The sequence below is a fragment of the Schistocerca cancellata genome, chromosome 10, assembly GCF_023864275.1.
Source record: "Schistocerca cancellata isolate TAMUIC-IGC-003103 chromosome 10, iqSchCanc2.1, whole genome shotgun sequence".
Lineage (NCBI taxonomy): Eukaryota > Metazoa > Arthropoda > Insecta > Orthoptera > Acrididae > Schistocerca > Schistocerca cancellata.
In genome coordinates, this window is record NC_064635.1 from 207694277 (window position 1) to 207711318 (window position 17042).

The window sequence follows — 17042 nt, forward strand, 5'->3', positions numbered from 1 at the left end:
TTATGGGTTCCATTAAGGATGATCTTGGTTTACATAAGGTGAGTGTATATCGCATTCCTTGTAGCTGTGGTATGGTGTATATTGGTCACACTATCAGGACCGTGGAAGACCGATGTACTGAGCACAGTTACAGTAGCAAAGTAGATCTGCTATTGCTGAACATTGCTTGGATACTGGTCACCCTATGTTATACGAAAACACTGATATATTGGCATGCACGTCCAGATATTGGGACAGTGTTATTAAGGAGGCAGTTGAGATTAAATTAGTGAGAAACCTTGTAAACAGACATGGAGGTTTTTGTTTAAACTCTGTTTGGAATCCTGCCCTCTCCCTTGTCAAAAACCAGAGGGACAGAGTCAGTGTTACCTCACCTGCTAGTTCGTAGTCTCACTATCAATATCTCTGACTTTGGTCATCTTTGGTGGCACTAGTGTTCAGAGTGTGTTATCTTTCCTGCATTAGTCAGAGAGCCGAGTTTTAAATTTGCATGTACATGGCCTGTCTGTTGCAGTTTGCCTTAAAAATGGCGGGGTGTGCTCCCACTGAAATCGGCGGTCACTGTTAATACTACCTGGCTGAATTCTTGTAAGTTGTTTGAAAAGTGAATACTTGTTTTGAAAATAGCATAAATTACTTGCTAAGCATGTAATAAATTACTGCTTTATTCATTGACATCAGTAATGTGTACAACACTACTTGAAGACACAGTATTCTCTAGCAGCTCCGTCACTACAGCTTTCGTGGCCACCTCTCTATTTTCATACAGTCCTACGTGCTTTTGTAGGTCTCAAATTGGTGACTTGCTGTTGGATCGTTTTGAGCAGAAAACTGGTGTTTCTTAGGGCAGTGTTTTAAGTGTTACCCTCTTTGCCATAGCCGTAAACAGTGTCGTGTCTACAGTATGGAGTCCTGTACATCATTCTGTATTTGTGGACGATTTCACTGTTTTCTGTTTCTCCTCCAGTGTTGCAAAAGCGACCTTTAGTTACAGCTTACAGTGCAAAGGTTACAGGAGTACGCTGCAGAGACAGGTTTTCGGTTTTCTGCAGATACTTTCGTATGTGTGCATTTTAATTGTTCTCATCATATTTTTAATTTACGTGACTTGTGTATGAGTGGCACCGTTCTATATTTTAGAAACTCTGTGAAGTTTCTGGTTCTCACAATTGACTCCAAATTGTTGTGGTTGTGAGACAGTAAAGCCAGAACCGTGCGAGCCCTGAATATCATTAAGTGCCTTAGCCACAGGTCTTAGGGAGTGAACAGAGTGCATCTTTTCAGATTTATAAGGCTTTTGTGTATTTGTGGCTTGACTACGTAGGCACAGTTTATGGACTGGTGAGGCCTTCTTATTTGAGAATCATTGACACTGTCCGCATGAGGGAATTAGGCTGGCTACCAGTACTTAAAGGACTAGCCCTGTGCCCAGTCTCTGTGCTGAGACACAATCTGACGGCAACTCCTCATGGTGCATCAGGCATGTAAGTTCCATGCAGCTCCAAATTCACTTCCATATCATACTGTGGCTTGTCCGCGTCAGGCGTGCCATTTTGCCAATCGCCCATGAGCGACAAGGCCATGTGGGATCCGTGTGCGGCATGTGCTGGAGTCACGTGGTATGGAGCAAGTACAATGCCAAATCCACAGTTTTAACAGTCTGCCACCCTGGTTGCTACAGGGGTCCAGGATAATTTTAGATTTGGTGCAGTACAAGAGAGATTTCACTCTTGCAGACATTTTAATTGAGCGTCACTCCTCTACTGCTGTCTTTATGGATAGGTCTAAACAGGAGTACTCTGTATGTTGCTCTGTTGTTTTCCCAGATAATGTCCTCAAGATTTAGTTGCCTCCAGAGTACACTGTATTTGATGCCCAACTATCTGCGATCTTGAGGGTGCTGGAGTAGGTGAGATGTGCCGTGCCTGCTAAATTCCTCACTCCCTGAGTGCCCTTCAGTCTCTAAAATGCTTGTATTCAGCTGATAAAGTAGTCCATGATGTCCAGGGTGCCCTCATCAAGCTACAGTGGCTGGGGAAGGCAGTGTCCTTCTGCTGGGTGCCAGGGCACATGTGTATTGCAGGGACTGAAAGGGCATATGTAGCAGCCAAGGAGGCATGTCTTGATCCTCGGTTAGTTCAGTGTGCCAGCTCCCTGCACGCACTCATCTCGCTGTTGAGGTACAGTGTCATGAGACAGGCTGGAAGTGGCCGATATAAGCTGCGTGTAGTAAAGCCCACTACATGGCCGTGGCGTACCTCCTTTCAGACACGAAGACAAGAGATCCTGCTTACTTGTCTTCACATAGGCCACAGTCCTACGATGCACGGCTTCTCGCTCCTGCAAGAGGATCCTCCAATGTATGGTGCTTCTGGCGTATGGATAACTGCACTCCACATTTTAATAGACTGTGTTTTATTTTTAGATCATAGCACGGTGGCAGATTTGCCAGAAGATCTGCCCTCATTTGTAATAGATATTGAAAAAAATGTGGTTAGAGTTTTAAGATATGTGGTGTGCCCAACTAGTCTCCAGAAGTTTTAGTGGGGTGCTCTTAATGTGTTAACCGGGTGACTAGACCATCCATGATTTTTTAAATGTTCAGTTGGTCACATTTCCCTGTGCATGTCCTTTGGCTCTTCAGTGGATTTATTTCTGTTTTAATACCAGGCATAGCAGCTTCACCATTCTCTGTTGTATTAAGGTCTGTGAGGTAGTTGGTGTGTGGATAAAGTGAATGGGACGTGAGTGAGTGAATGACTGTCATTTTATAGATTTCCTTTTCACAGTATAATGGAAATCACTAATAAATTGTGGGAAAGAGTTGCTGTCTAGTACTTACCTTGGGGAGACAAAATGTATAACATCACAGATACACACATAGAAGCAAGAGACACACACTAGCTAGTTTTTGGAACTAACTGTTCCTTCATCGGGGATGAGGGACAGACTTGTTCATCGTTTGGGAACGGCCACTCACTCAGACTAAAGGAAGAGAGACCCACCTGTAGTGAGGAAGTAATATCCTTTGACCATTTCTGAGGTCTCCAGAATAAGCACATTTATAAATGGTTGTGAAGCAGTGTTTTTGTTTGTTGTTTTATTTACAGAAGCCGGAAACTGAATAGACCCACACCATGTGTATGTCATAAGAAGCGATCAAAAGGTTTCCATTTGAGGGCATTGCTGCAGCATACATGCATTGCAGTGCGCCTCCACCTCAGGTATATAAGCATTGATATGTAGGCAAGGGAATAGTATGGCATTCGTGTCTTTCCAACACGCGAGCAGTAACTGTGCAAACTTGGCGACGTCATTACCAAATGCTTCCAAACAGGACCACCGTGCTGTTATTCTGTTTGTGGTTGCCTAAAGCAAATGCTGGCGGACATCTGTTGTGAAATGAAGAATCTTTATGGTGCAACATGTTAGTAAAAAACCACATTGTGGAATTTTGCGCCAAGTTCCGTTTTGATCACAGACACAAGACGACAGTCGATCTGGGAAGCCAGCCTCATCCATTATGGGCATCAAGTGGGCGGTTGATGGTACAATTACGGTGGACCAGTGTGTAATCGTTTGCGCACTAGCAAAAGATCTCGAAATCTGCATTGTTTGTGTGCAGCATATTAGCAGGCAGGAGCTAGGCTTCTGTAAGGTCTGCAGCCGGTGGATACCCCGAGCACTGAATGTGGAACAAAAAGCAAACCAGATGGCTGTTTGCCTGAAGCACTTGATGTGTTTCAATGTTCCTCGTGTGCACTGTTGCTGGCGACTAAAGCTGGTGACACCACTGGGAACCAGAGTCGAAAGGGTCTTCGGTGCAGTGGTGTCAACCATCGTCCCGTCATACCGAGAAGTTAAAGAGCCCGCCATCTGCGAAAAGTTGATGCCTACCCAGTTCTTTGATTACAAGGTCCAATTATTCATTGATTTCAAGGAACATGGTGTCTCTGTCACTGAGGAATTGTACTGCACAGTGCTTGAGAAATTAAGACATGCAATTAAGGTGAAACTTCCAGGAAAACTGTGACAAAAAGTGCTGCTGCTTTGTGATAATGCACATCTCCATATTCTGAATGCCATTACCCCAACTCAGGTGGGAAACAGTCAAGCCCCTCCCTATTGTCTTAATCTCTTCCTGTGTGATACCACACCTTTGGTCCCTTAAAGGCTTTGAAGGATCGACAATTCCTGTCAGACGAGAATAGGCAGAAGGCAGTTGTAGACTTCTTCTTGCAGCAGGACATGGTGTTTTGCCAAATGGGTGTCTTCAATCTGGTGCATTATTGGGATGATTTCGTCAATGCTCATGGTGGTTTTGCCTGATTGGCATACCGATTATGCACTGTACAGCCGTTGAAAGGAAACTTTTTGATCGCCCCTTTATAATTTTCTCTTACAGTGTATAAATAGTACAAACTGTTGGAAGATGTAAATTAATTTATGCTATTTTTTTCTGATTTTACCACCAACCTCACTAGTACAACCAACAGAAACTTCTTATCTGCAAGTAATGTGAACTACAGAAAATGAAATAATAGCATATGGGAATCTGAAAATGGCAGTGTGCTGCCAAAATATGTTGTGAAAACTACACTGCATAGTAAGAAAAGTAAAGCACCCAACAAGAGGAGCAAACAAAAGGAAACTTCACAGGTTGAGAGGGTACGTTATATTATTTCAGTGGTTCCAAAATCAAGTCAAATTTATGAAAAAATAGGCAGTATGAATCAACTTCTCAGCATGAGATTGCTCCACCTGATCTGGCTGCAACCATTGGTTCAGTGGTAAGGGTGTCATAACGATGATATATGTTTTGCTGAGGCATGCTGACCCACAACTGTTGTAACTTGTCTTTGATATTCCGGATATTGGCACTGGGATGTCTACATCTACATACATACTCCACAAGTCAGTGTATGGTGTATGGTGTATGGTGCATGGTGGACGGTACCCTTCATAACAGCTATTTCTTTCCTTTCCTGTTCCACTTGCAGAGTGAGGAAAAAAAAAAAAAAAAAAAACAAAAACAATCATCTGTATACCGCCGTATGAGCCCTAATTTCTCGGATCTTATCTTCGTGGTCACTACACAAAAGTATGTTGGCAGCAACAGGAGCATTCTGCAGTCAGCTTCAAATGCTAGTTCTCTAACTTTCTCAGTAGTGTTCTTTGAAATAAATGTCGTCTTCCCTCCAGGGATTCCCATTTGATCTTCAGTAGCATATACATAACACTTGTGTGCTGATTGGACCTACCAGTAACGAATGTAGCAGCTTACCTCTGAAGTGTTTTGATGTCTTCTTTCAATCTGACCTATGCAGGTCACAAACACTTAAGCAGTACTCAAGAATAGGTCGCACTAGCATCCTATATGCATCCTCCTAATGAACCGAAGTCAACCATTTATCTTCCCTACCACTGCTCGTTCCGTTTAATATTGCTTCGCCACATTATGCCCAGATATTTAAATGATGTGACTGTGTCCAGCACGACACTACTAGTGCTGTATCTGGACATCGCGGGTTTATCTTTCCTACTCATCCACATTAAAAAACATTTTTCTGCATTAAGATGCACCTGCCCTTCATCACACCAATTAGAAATTTTGTCTAGGTCATCTTGTATCAACCTATAGTCACCCATCTTCAACCCCTTCCTGTACACCACAGCACCGTCAGCGAACAACCACAGTTTGCTGCCCACTCTGTCAGCCAGATCATTTATGTATATCAGGGTGTATACGACCCGGGACAACCGGGAGATCCGGGAAAAACCCGGGAATTTTTTCATCCGGGAGAAAACCGGGAAAAACCCAGGAATATTTTAGAATTCCGGGAATTTTTCATTGTTTTCAGTCAAATTTTTGTAATTTTGACTCTTAAGAACCGATACTCTAACAAAGAATATTACTGTATCCCGCTACTGCAGAATAATACTTCAGCAATAAAACATGAACAAGTGAAGAAACAAAAATAAAACTTAAACTGCAAAGTAAATGCGTCATATACAGCAACAAAACAAAGTGCTCATACAAGCGTCTGCCAACAGCAAAATTTGTCAAAGGCTTTAGGAAGAATATGCTGTGATTCGTAACAACAAATTGCCTCCGATGAGCGTGACGTCACAAGTTTTTACATTAGATTCTTTTTAGCAGTTGCAAGCAGAATCATGCGCATGCGCCGTTGAGTAGTACCTTCTCCCGCTTCTGGCTACAGAAATGTGGTTGTTGGCTGTGTAAGCAGCCGCAGGTTCGAATGTCTTGTTTCTTTTATGCCCTAATGTAAGTTCTTTTAATGTTTTACACGTACAAACATACGGCTCCCTACGACATTGTAGCTGCGTAAGCGCGATGACGCCTGTCATCTGGCGCTCTCTGGCAACTGCAGAAACGAACCTATTTCTAACAGGTCGCGGGAAAATATCCCGAATGGTGGTTTGAAAAGTGTTACTATCAAAGAAAATTTCCTTTTAGGCAAGTTGAACTTCGTACAAGAATGTACGATGAATTTCTTAAATCAAAGAGCGTTTGAATCTCATTTAAAAATAAACTCTTTGATGACGAGCCATTTAGATGAATTTCAAGCCTAGAATACAGACATTTATGTAGTTATTAAAAATTTTAATGGCACATTTGTGTGATATATCTTAAATTGTAATACGCGCATAAAAGACAAACATTATATGTGAAAGCTTAGCTTCTCTTCCAGCGTATTAATCTTAAAGACCAATATTATAAGTGAAAGCTTTACTTCTCTTGTAGCAACACTATGTATATTAATTTAAACCATTAACTTCTTCTGTTTGTGTGTTTGCGCTACTTAACAGTGATGTTGCTATTGGCTGACTTCATCATGTGTCATAAGCACTGAATATCGGGTATCATCGGCTGGTGAAAATCACGTGACATGAGCTATGACTGGCTTACAAAAGCGCATCGCAATCTCGATTTCAATGCTTCGGAAAGTAACATGCAGTGTTTGGTGGAATTCGAATTTATATTTTCGTAATACGAAAATATGCAGCGTACATGTTACTGCATATCAAAGATCTTTCCAAAACTGTGTTTCGTTTTCTAAAGTGCCGGGAAATTCTACGCCCATGTATAAAACCATAACCATTCAAAGGACTTATAAGTTATACAGTTCCGAGAGAAAATGTACTGTCAGTTAACAGGAAAAAAAGTATGTTTTCATCCGGGAGAAAATGTATTTTTAACTGGGAAATCCGGGAGAAATCCGGGAATTTTTCTTCTTTGTCCACGTATACACCCTGTATATTGAAAATAGCAATAGTCCTGTCACATTTCCCTGGGGCACTCCTGATTTTATCCCTTTCTCCGATAAACACCTGCCGTCGAGAACAACATTCTGGGTTCTATTACTGGAGAAGTCTTTGAGCCAGTCGCATATCTTAGAGCCTATTCTGTACGCACTTATCTGTGTGAAACCTGCAGTTGGGTACCGTGTCGAATGCTTTTCGAAAATCTAGAAAAATGGAATCAGCCTCTTGCCCTTCATCCATAGTTCGCAGTATATCATGTGAGGAAAGAGCAAGCTGTTTTTTGCATGAGCAATGCATTCTAAAGCTGTGCTGATTCTTGGACATGAGCTTTTCAGTCCCTAGGACATCCGAGCTGGTCCTGAATGTGTTCTGTTGGGGACAGATCTGAGGATCTTGCTTATGACATCATTCCCAGCTGAATCAGTGTATGCAGTCAGACCAGATGGTGCAATGTCATACTGAGAAGTGGGCTCATACTGCCTATTTTTCCATAAATTTGATGTGATTTTTGGATCACTGAAATATCATATACTCTATCAACCTGTGAAGTTTCAATTCATTTATTCCTCTCGTTGGGGGCTTTATTTTTTTGCCATGCAGGGTAGCTCTCACAACATATTTTGGTAATACACTGCCATTTTCAGATTCCCATACGCTATTATTTCATTTTCTGTAGTTTGCATTACTTCCTCAGTGTCATGCAGGTGGTCCATGTTGGTACGTGCCATATACAGACAAGTTGTTAAAAATGGTGTTAGTGGCCGAAGTCCCCTCAAACACAACCAGCTGTTACCTCGAGTCATACCTGCTGCTTGCCAGTGCTGGGACACCATGAGTAACACTGCTATTTCCCTCCAAAATGTTGGAAGAATATGACATCTTCTTAAGTCACTGGCAAGGTTGGTGGCTTTGGTCATCTGGGGTAGTTCAGAGCCAAGATTCATCAGTGCACACAATGTAATGCATTCATTCATCAGCCATGTTTCCCAGTCACAGCACCGCTCCACATGCAGCCATTTGTGCTGTGGTGTCAATGGTAACCTTGGATGGGATAGTCACTCCCTAGTCTTGTTAGACCTTGACCAGAGACAGAATGTTACAGGGAATCCATTACTTTTTGTTAGCTGGCAGACACAGATGCGAAGAGGTTACAATGTGTTTCGTACACAATACTAGTCAATTCCTAATCTGTTCCACTCACAAATAGAATGAGGGCAAAACAACAGTTAAAAAGCCACCGTAGGAGCCCTAATTTCATGCATCTTATTGTCTACTTCCTCATCTATACTCTCCAAACCACTGTGAAGTGCATGGCCGAGGGTATGTCCTATTGTACCAATTATTAGTGTTTCTTCCTGTTCTATTCACAAATGGAGTGGATGAAGAATGGTTGTTTGAATGCCTCTGTGCATGCTGTAATAATTCTAATCTTATCCTCACAATCCGTTTTTGAGTGATACATAGGGGTTGTAGCATATTCGTAGAGTCATCATGTAAAGCCGATTCGTGAAACTTTGTTAATGACCTTTCTCAGGTTAGTTTACGTCTATCTTCAAAAGTCTGCTAGTTCAATCTGCATGATCCTTACGCAGAATCTATGTTAGCAACAGTAGAATGGTTCTGCAGTCAGCTTCAAGTGCCGATTCTCTAAATTTCCGCAATAGTCCTTCAAGAAAAAAGCATTGTTTTCCCTCCAGGAATTCTTATTTGAATATGTGGTGAGTCTTCAGAACACTTGCGTGCTGTTCAAATCTACCAGTAATAAATCTAGCAGCATAGCTCCAAATTGCTTTGATGCCTTACTTTAATCCAACTTAGTAGAGATCCCAAACACTTGTACAGTACTCAAGAATGATTCCCACTAGTGTTTTGTATGCTGTCTCCTTTCCCTAAATTCTCCCAGTAAAGTCAAGTGGACCATTCTCCTTCCCTACTGCTAGCATGACATGCTCATTCCATTTCGTATCATTTTTCAGTGTTTTGCCTAGATATTTAATTGATGTGATTGTGTCAAGCGGCATCTTGCTAATGCTGCATTCGAACGTTACTGGATTGTTTTTGCTACTCATCCGCTTTAACTTTTTTTTTTTACATTTAGAGCAAGCTGCCATTCATCACACCAACTAGAAATTCTGTGTAAGTGATCTAGTATTCTGCTAGATTCTCTCAACAATAACACCTTGCCATACACCAAAGCATCATCAGCAAACACTTGTAAATTACTACTCACTCTTTCCATCAAATCATTTATGTACATAGAGAAAAAGAGCAGTCCTATCACACTTCGCTGTGGGGCACACCTGACAATCCCCTTGTTTCTGATGTATTCATTGTTGAGGACATCACACTGGGTTCTGTTACTTAAAAAATCTGTGAGCAAGTCGGATATCTGGGAAGCTAAACCATATGCTCAGAACTTTATCAATGGTCTGCAGTGGGGCACCATGTCAAATGCTTTACAGAAATCTAGGAATATGGATTCTGCTTGTTGTCCTCCATCCACGGTTTGTAGGATATCGAGCGAGAAGAGGGCCAAGCTGAGTTTCACACAATCAGTGCTTACTAAATCTCCTGTGCTGACCTGTGGAAAGGAGCTTTTCTGGCGCTAGGACACTTATTATGTTCAAACTCAGGATGTGTTTAAGAACTCTGCAGAAAACCAATGTTAGGGATATTGGTCTGTAATTATGCAGATCCATTCTTTTACATTCTTATATACAGGAGTCGCCTGCATGTTTTTCCAGTCACTTGGGACTTGATGCTAGGGGACAATTCATCATAAATGCAAGCTAAGTAAGGGGCAATGCTGCAGATTACTCTATGTAAAACCGATTCCATTTAGACCTGGCAACAAATTTGTTTTCAACTCTTTCATTTGCTTCTCAGGTACCAGTGGCGTATTTATTTATTTATTTATAAATAAATAAATAAATATAATAGAGGGAAACATTCCACGTGGGAAAAATACATCTAAAAACAAAGATGATGTGACTTACCAAACGAAAGCGCTGGCAGGTCGATAGACACATGAACAAACACAAACATACACACAAAATTCAAGCTTTCGCAACCAACGGTTGCTTCGTCAGGAAAGAGGGAAGGAGAGGGAAAGACGAAAGGATGTAGGTTTTAAGGGAGAGGGTAAGGAGTCATTCCAATCCCGGGAGCGGAAAGACTTACCTTAGGGGGAAAAAAGGATGGGCACACACACACACACACACACACACACACACACACACACACACACACACACACCCTAATACGCCACTGGTACCTATTTCTATGTGCTCCATACAGGAATCTGTGCGATAGTCAAATGATGGTATGTTTGTACGATCCTTCTGTGTGAGTGACTTTTTTTAAGCATGGGATTTAAATATTCCTTTTTGCATTTGGCACTTTGAATGCCACATCAGACTTCTTGTGAGTGAGTGAGTGAGTAAGTAAGTAAGTGGATGAAAGCCTTAAACCTACTTAGTGATTTTACTTAAGACCAGAATCTAAGCACTTCTCGAAGTGCATGCTACAGACAGAGATGGCAGAATTTTTGCTGTTGACTGGATTGACACATGGTACACAACTCCTCGCTACTGTGTATTGCCTCACCATTGCACATCACTGTAACATGAGCAATAACTATCTACATCTACTTCTATACTCCGAAAACATTTGGCAGTTGAGAACCAGAGGACGCATCCCCTTGTACTAGATATTAGGGTTTCTTCCAGTTTTATACACACATGAAGTGCAGCAATAATGATAGTTTAAATGTATCTGTGTGTGCTATAATTAATCACATGTTGCCATTGCGTTTCTTACGGGAGTGATGTCTAGGGGCTGTAGTGTGTTCGTACATTCCTCACAGATACCATACTCTTGAACAACATTTGAAGCTTGATTACATGACTGTTTCATAAGTAATCTTTGTACAGACTTGATTTTCGCAATAGCCTGCTAATGAGCCAAAATCTGCTACCTGTTTTTTGTATGACGCAGCGTATGTGATCATTCTATTTCGTGTCCCCACAAACACCCATGTATTTGTATGAGTTGACTTATTCCAGTTGTTTTTCATTTCTATTGTAGTCATAGGATACAACATTTTTATGTTTTTTGAAATGCACAGTTTTAATTTCTGAACACTTAAAATAAGTTGGCAGTTGTGCTCTGCTTTGAAATTTTATCAAGAGCTGATTGAATATTCATGCTTCTGTTCTCAAATAATACTTAGTTATAGATAACCTTATCTTCAGAAAGGCTGCCTTTACTATTGTCTTCCAAGTCATTGATGTCCAACGTGAAAATCGAGGGTCCCGACACTTCTGTGGGGGCCATTTGTCAATGACTTTCATTCCAGGATAACATGCTGCATGCACCCCATCAAGAAAGCCTCTCTGTAGTGATCTATTTCATTTGATATCTCATAAGATCATGCTTTCTTTAATACGTGTTGATGAGGTTGAGAGTCACATGTGTTTTAGGAGTCGAGAAATACTGTTTCTGTTAATTTCAAGATGCCTTGTGAGGAGTGTGCAAGTTATGTTTCAGATTACTGATGTTTTTGGAATCCATGCTGTTTTGTACATAAGAAGGGGTTCCATTTGTGACTACTACTGAATGCTGATAAAGATTGACAATGTTGGCACTTACTCTCCAATAATGCTTATGATTACACGTTGCATGCTGAGGACTACTGTCTTCATATGTCCTTAATCACAATTTTACTGTGTTTCTTTCCAGGGAAGATGAGCGCATTTCTCGACGATTTGTAGAAAAGCAGAAACAGTCACAGTACGTTAAGTTCCTAGAGGGAAGGAAATCCCTTCCGGCATGGAGCAAAAAGGAGGAAATACTTGCTGCTGTTGCCAAACACCAGGTCGTGGTGATCAGTGGTGAAACGGGATGTGGGAAGAGCACACAGGTTTGTACCTATAGTATGCATAGACCACAGAAGAGGAGCTTTTGAAATAGGAGGACTATCCAGAAAGTAACAGACATTCTGAAATGAAAATTTAACTTCATGGAAAAACTAAATTTAATTAGACATTTTAAAAGTGCACTCTTAAACTACTTTTCTACATAATTACCATTAAATTGAGACACTTATCATCCGTGGCACAAATTCTTCAATTATGTCTCTGTAGAAATCTGCCACCTGTGATTGCAATCACTGGTTTATACCAGCATGCAGTTCAGCATAAGTATCAAAAGCGTTGTGTAGCAAGCCATGTCTTCATCGCTGGGAAGAGGTGGTAGTTGCTCACACCTCCCCTTCAAAACCCTGTAGGAGCTTTTGGGTACGTTCGGCTGTGTGTGGACATGCTCTGTTGTGAAAAAACAACACTTTCACGCCAAGTTTTTCCTAACACTTATTTTGTGTAACCTGCCTTTACTTTGTCAGTTTTTGGCAATATTACTTTGAGTTAATTGTTGTGCTGTGTTCAAGGAGATCTATGACAATCTCACAGGGTTTCAGAACACAGTAGCCATGTTATTACATGCCGACAGTGTTTGCAAACTCTTCCTTGATTTGTCGGGGGAATGTGTGTGCCCCCATTCTGTCAACTGCCTTTTTGTTTCACAATTGAGTTACCATACTTCACCCGAATCTCATCCCCAGGTATGATATGATTGATAACTTTGTTACCATTTTTCTTCTAATCTTCAAGGTAGGTCAATGATGCAACAAGTTTCCATTTTTTGTGGCCTTCTGTTATGATTTTGGGAACCCACAAAATTTCATGCACTAAGCTCTGTGAAATTTGGGGAAAATGTTGTGAAAGTTCTGTCATTGTGAAATGATGATTTTTATGAATTTTGTTATTGATTTTCATCACAGTGTACCAATCAAAAGGCTAGGGCTACCACTGCGGTCCTCGTTGTGAACATTGATATGACCATTTCTAAATCAATTCATCATTGTCTCACTCAGCTTTCACTCATTATTCTGTTTCTGTACACATCCCAAAGATTGCAATAAATTGCAATTGGTTTGCAGTTGTTTGGCAACAAAAACCTATTCACAGAATGCACCTAACAAGTGGTGGTGTTTTCTGTTGTGACACACATTTTAACACGTCACAGAAAGCAAAGTAGCGGAAACACAGATCATACGATACCACCAGTGGTTGCGTACTGAGTGTAGGAATATCATGGCACCAAGATGGCAGCTGTAGCCCTGCACTCTGCCGCGATGGACTAAAAGTCTGTTACTTTGTTACTTTCTGGCTAGCCCCCCATATCAGCCTACTTACATTTTCCTATGAGTCTCCAAATAGGCAGACCTCTTTTCATTATTTTTTCTTAAGATTACTTAATAACAGGATGTGAAATATCATAATGCTAATGTTAATAGCATAGCCAGAGACCCACAAAATATTGAGGTGCAAATATTAACAGTATTGTCTTTGTGCCACATCATTGGCTGGTGAATTTTTTTTAACCCCCTTCTCTCTCTCTCTCTCTCTCTCTCTCTCTCTCTCTCTCTCTACCTATCTCTATCATTGATTGTAATGTTTACTTGTATACTGGTTGACAGGAGGACCTGTTGATGGCATTAATACTCCTGGACAGGTATTAGGATACAGCTATCGGCCACTGCATTGTAACTGACATGTAGTGCGCTTCAGTGTCAAGTGTAATAGGACAATCCTGTTTGAAAGTAGTATCGTGTGAGTGATTGAGATTGTGGAGCAATAATTTGTTGGACAGCAAAATTTTGGCGGATATAATACCTGTGCTATGACACAAATACACTATGTAATCACAAGTACCCGGACACCCCCAACAACATTCGTTTCTCATGTTAGGCGCACTGTGCTGCCACCTACTGCCAGGTACTCCAATATCAGTGACCTCAATAGTCATTAGACATCGTGAGAGAGCATATGGGGCACTCCACGGAACTTGTGGACTTCGAATGTGGTCAGGTGATTGGGCGTCACTTGTGTCATACGTCTGCGCACAAGATTTCCTCACTCCTAAACATCCCTAGGTTCTCTATTTCTGATGTGATACTGAAGTGGAAACGTGAAGAGACACGCAGAAGACAAAAACGTGCAGGCCGACCTCGTCTGTTGACAGACAGAGCCTGCTGATAGTTGAAGAGGGTCGCACAGTGTGTGATAGGAAGACATCTGTTCAGGCCATACACAAGAATTCCAAACTGCATCAGGGTCCGCTGCAAGTGTTATGACAGTTACGCTGAAGGTGAGAAAACTTGGATTTCATGGTCGAGCAGCTGCTGATAACCCACAACTCACAGTGGTAAATGCCAAATTATGCCTTGCTTGGTGTAAGGAGCATAAACATTGGATGATTTTACAGTGGAAAAACGTTGTGTGGAGTGACGGATCACGGTACACAGTGTGACGATGTGATAGCAGTGTGTAGGTATGGTGAATGCCCGGTGAACATCATCTGCCAGCGTGTGTAGTCCCATCAGTAAAATTTGGAGGCGGCGGTGTTATGGTGTGGTCATGTTTTTTGTTGAGGGGGCTTGCATCTCTTGTTGGCATCTCTTGTCTTTTGTGTGGCACTATCACAGCACAGGCCTACATTGATGTTCTAAGCACCTTCTTGCTTCCCACTGTTGAAGAGCTATTCGGGGATGGCGGTTGCTTGTTTCAACACTATCGAGCACCTGTTCATAATGGATGGCCTGTGGCGGTGTGATTACATGACAATAACGTCTCTGTAATGGACTGGCCTGCACAGTGTCCTCATCTGAATCCTACACAACACCTTTGGGATACTTTGGCACCGACTTCATGCCATACCTCACAGACCAACATCAGTACCTCTCCCCAGTGCAGCACTCCATGAAGAATGGGTTGGAATTCCCCAAGAAAACTTCCAGGCCATGACTGAATGTATGCCTGCGAGAGAGGAAGCTGTCATCAAGGGTAAGGGTGGGCCAACACGATATTGAATTCCAGCATTAACGATGGAGGGCACCATGAACTTGTAAGTCATTTACAGCCAGATGTCCAGATACTTTTGTTCACACAGTGCAGACATGTGAGATTTGAAGTGGGTAGCATTGTGCATTGAAACAAGTGTTGTAAAGTATAGGGTATATTGTATGTGGCGTTGATGACAGTAGAAAAGTGAGTATAAGCGTACCTGGTTTTCCGTATTACAAGCAGGAATAGTTAGTGTCAGACACATGAGGTACAAAGATTAATACTGATAAAACTAGGTGATCTCATCCAAAGTATCTGGATATATATTAATGGAAATTAATATTGGGTATGTTGATCTTTCACCTCTATTATGGTTTGAACTTTGCTGGGGATACTTTGAGTTTTCTGAATGTCTGTGGACGAATGGCAGGCCACTATTTGTCAAGTACTGGAACCAGAAAAGGTAATGATGCTGGGTGCTATGCTCTGGAGCATAGTTGACATTTGAACTCATCCCACGGGGTTCAGTTCGAGTCTCTGGGTAGGCCAGCCCATTTTTAGTATACAACACTGTAAAATGAGTTCATATAGTTCCACATTTAGGTTTTCCTTAAGTATAATAAGGGGACTAACCACTCCCCCACCTCCCCTTCTCCCAATACCATAACACTACCTCTGCTGTACTTCACTGCTGTGTGTCACTGCACATGATGTAGGTAATGACCTCCAGGCAGTGGCAAAATCCATACCCACAGGATAAAGCGTGATTCGTAGTTCTAAATCGCTTGTTTCCAGTTGTTCACTGTCATTGCTCTTTACGCCATCTCAAGCATTGCGTAACACTGACTATAGAAATGTGTGGCTTATAAATGTTGCTCGACCGTTGTATTCCATTGTTTTTAACTACCTATGCACAATTGTGTTAGGTAGACTGCTAGCACTTTGCAATGTGCGAGTGATTTTTTAAACTGATTTCTTGTGATATTTTACAGCCACACTCCACAGTGCCTAACGGACCGTGCCCATCAATAATTGAGGTCATTCTGGTTTCAGTTTAGCTGTGGTTTTTCCTTTGCATTTTCACTTTACAGTCACATTACCCATAGTTGACTTGGGCAGCTTGAGAGCAGTTTTAATGTCCCTGATAGATCCATCCAACACCTAGTCCACATTCAGTCACTGAGCTCTCCTGACTGACCATTATGCTGTTTCTGCTTCCCTACTGTCAGCAATACGTTCCCTGCCTCTCGTGACAACTGTTGGTCAACTCCACATTAAATAACTGAGTATCTGCACACTTTTATCAGAATATGCTTGTGCTGTCCTCTCTTGAAATACTTCTTGTTACTTTGTGTTAAAGTTTTAAGGCCAAATTATTCTTTACTTCACGATTATGAAAAGGAAAGTTACTGTTCACCATATAGCGAAGATGCTGAGTCGCATGTAGGTACAACAAAGTGTGTCACAAATAATGAAACTTACTGGTAGATTGAAACTATGTCACAAATAATGCTTTTAACCATTAAGGCCTTCATCAACAATAGATGAGAGAGATATGCACATGCAACTCACACACACACACGACTACAGCCTCAGGCAACTGAAGCCCATTGCCTGAGACTGCAGTCATGTGTGAGTTGTGTTTGCGCGTGCGTGCCTTCGTGTGTGTGTGTGTGTGTGTGTGTGTGTGTGTGTGTGTGTGTGTGTGTGTCATCGATTGTTGACGAAGGCCTTAATGGCCGAAAGCTTTATTTGTGACAGTCTTTTTGTTGTGCCTGTCTGCGACTCAGCATCTCCGCTATATGGTGAGTAGCAACTTCCCTTTTCATGACATTGTTACATTCCATCCTG

The 17042-nt window shown here is 41.6% G+C and overlaps 1 protein-coding gene across 1 annotated transcript in view; it reads left to right on the forward strand.

Annotated features, from left to right (window-relative positions):
- LOC126106294 (putative ATP-dependent RNA helicase DHX57) overlaps positions 1–17042 on the forward strand; it is a 228608-nt gene that overhangs the window by 66393 nt on the left and 145173 nt on the right. The window contains exon 9 of the mRNA XM_049912514.1: positions 12028–12208. Within this exon, the coding sequence (XP_049768471.1) occupies positions 12028–12208 (181 nt within the window). The remainder of the gene's footprint in view (positions 1–12027; positions 12209–17042) is intronic.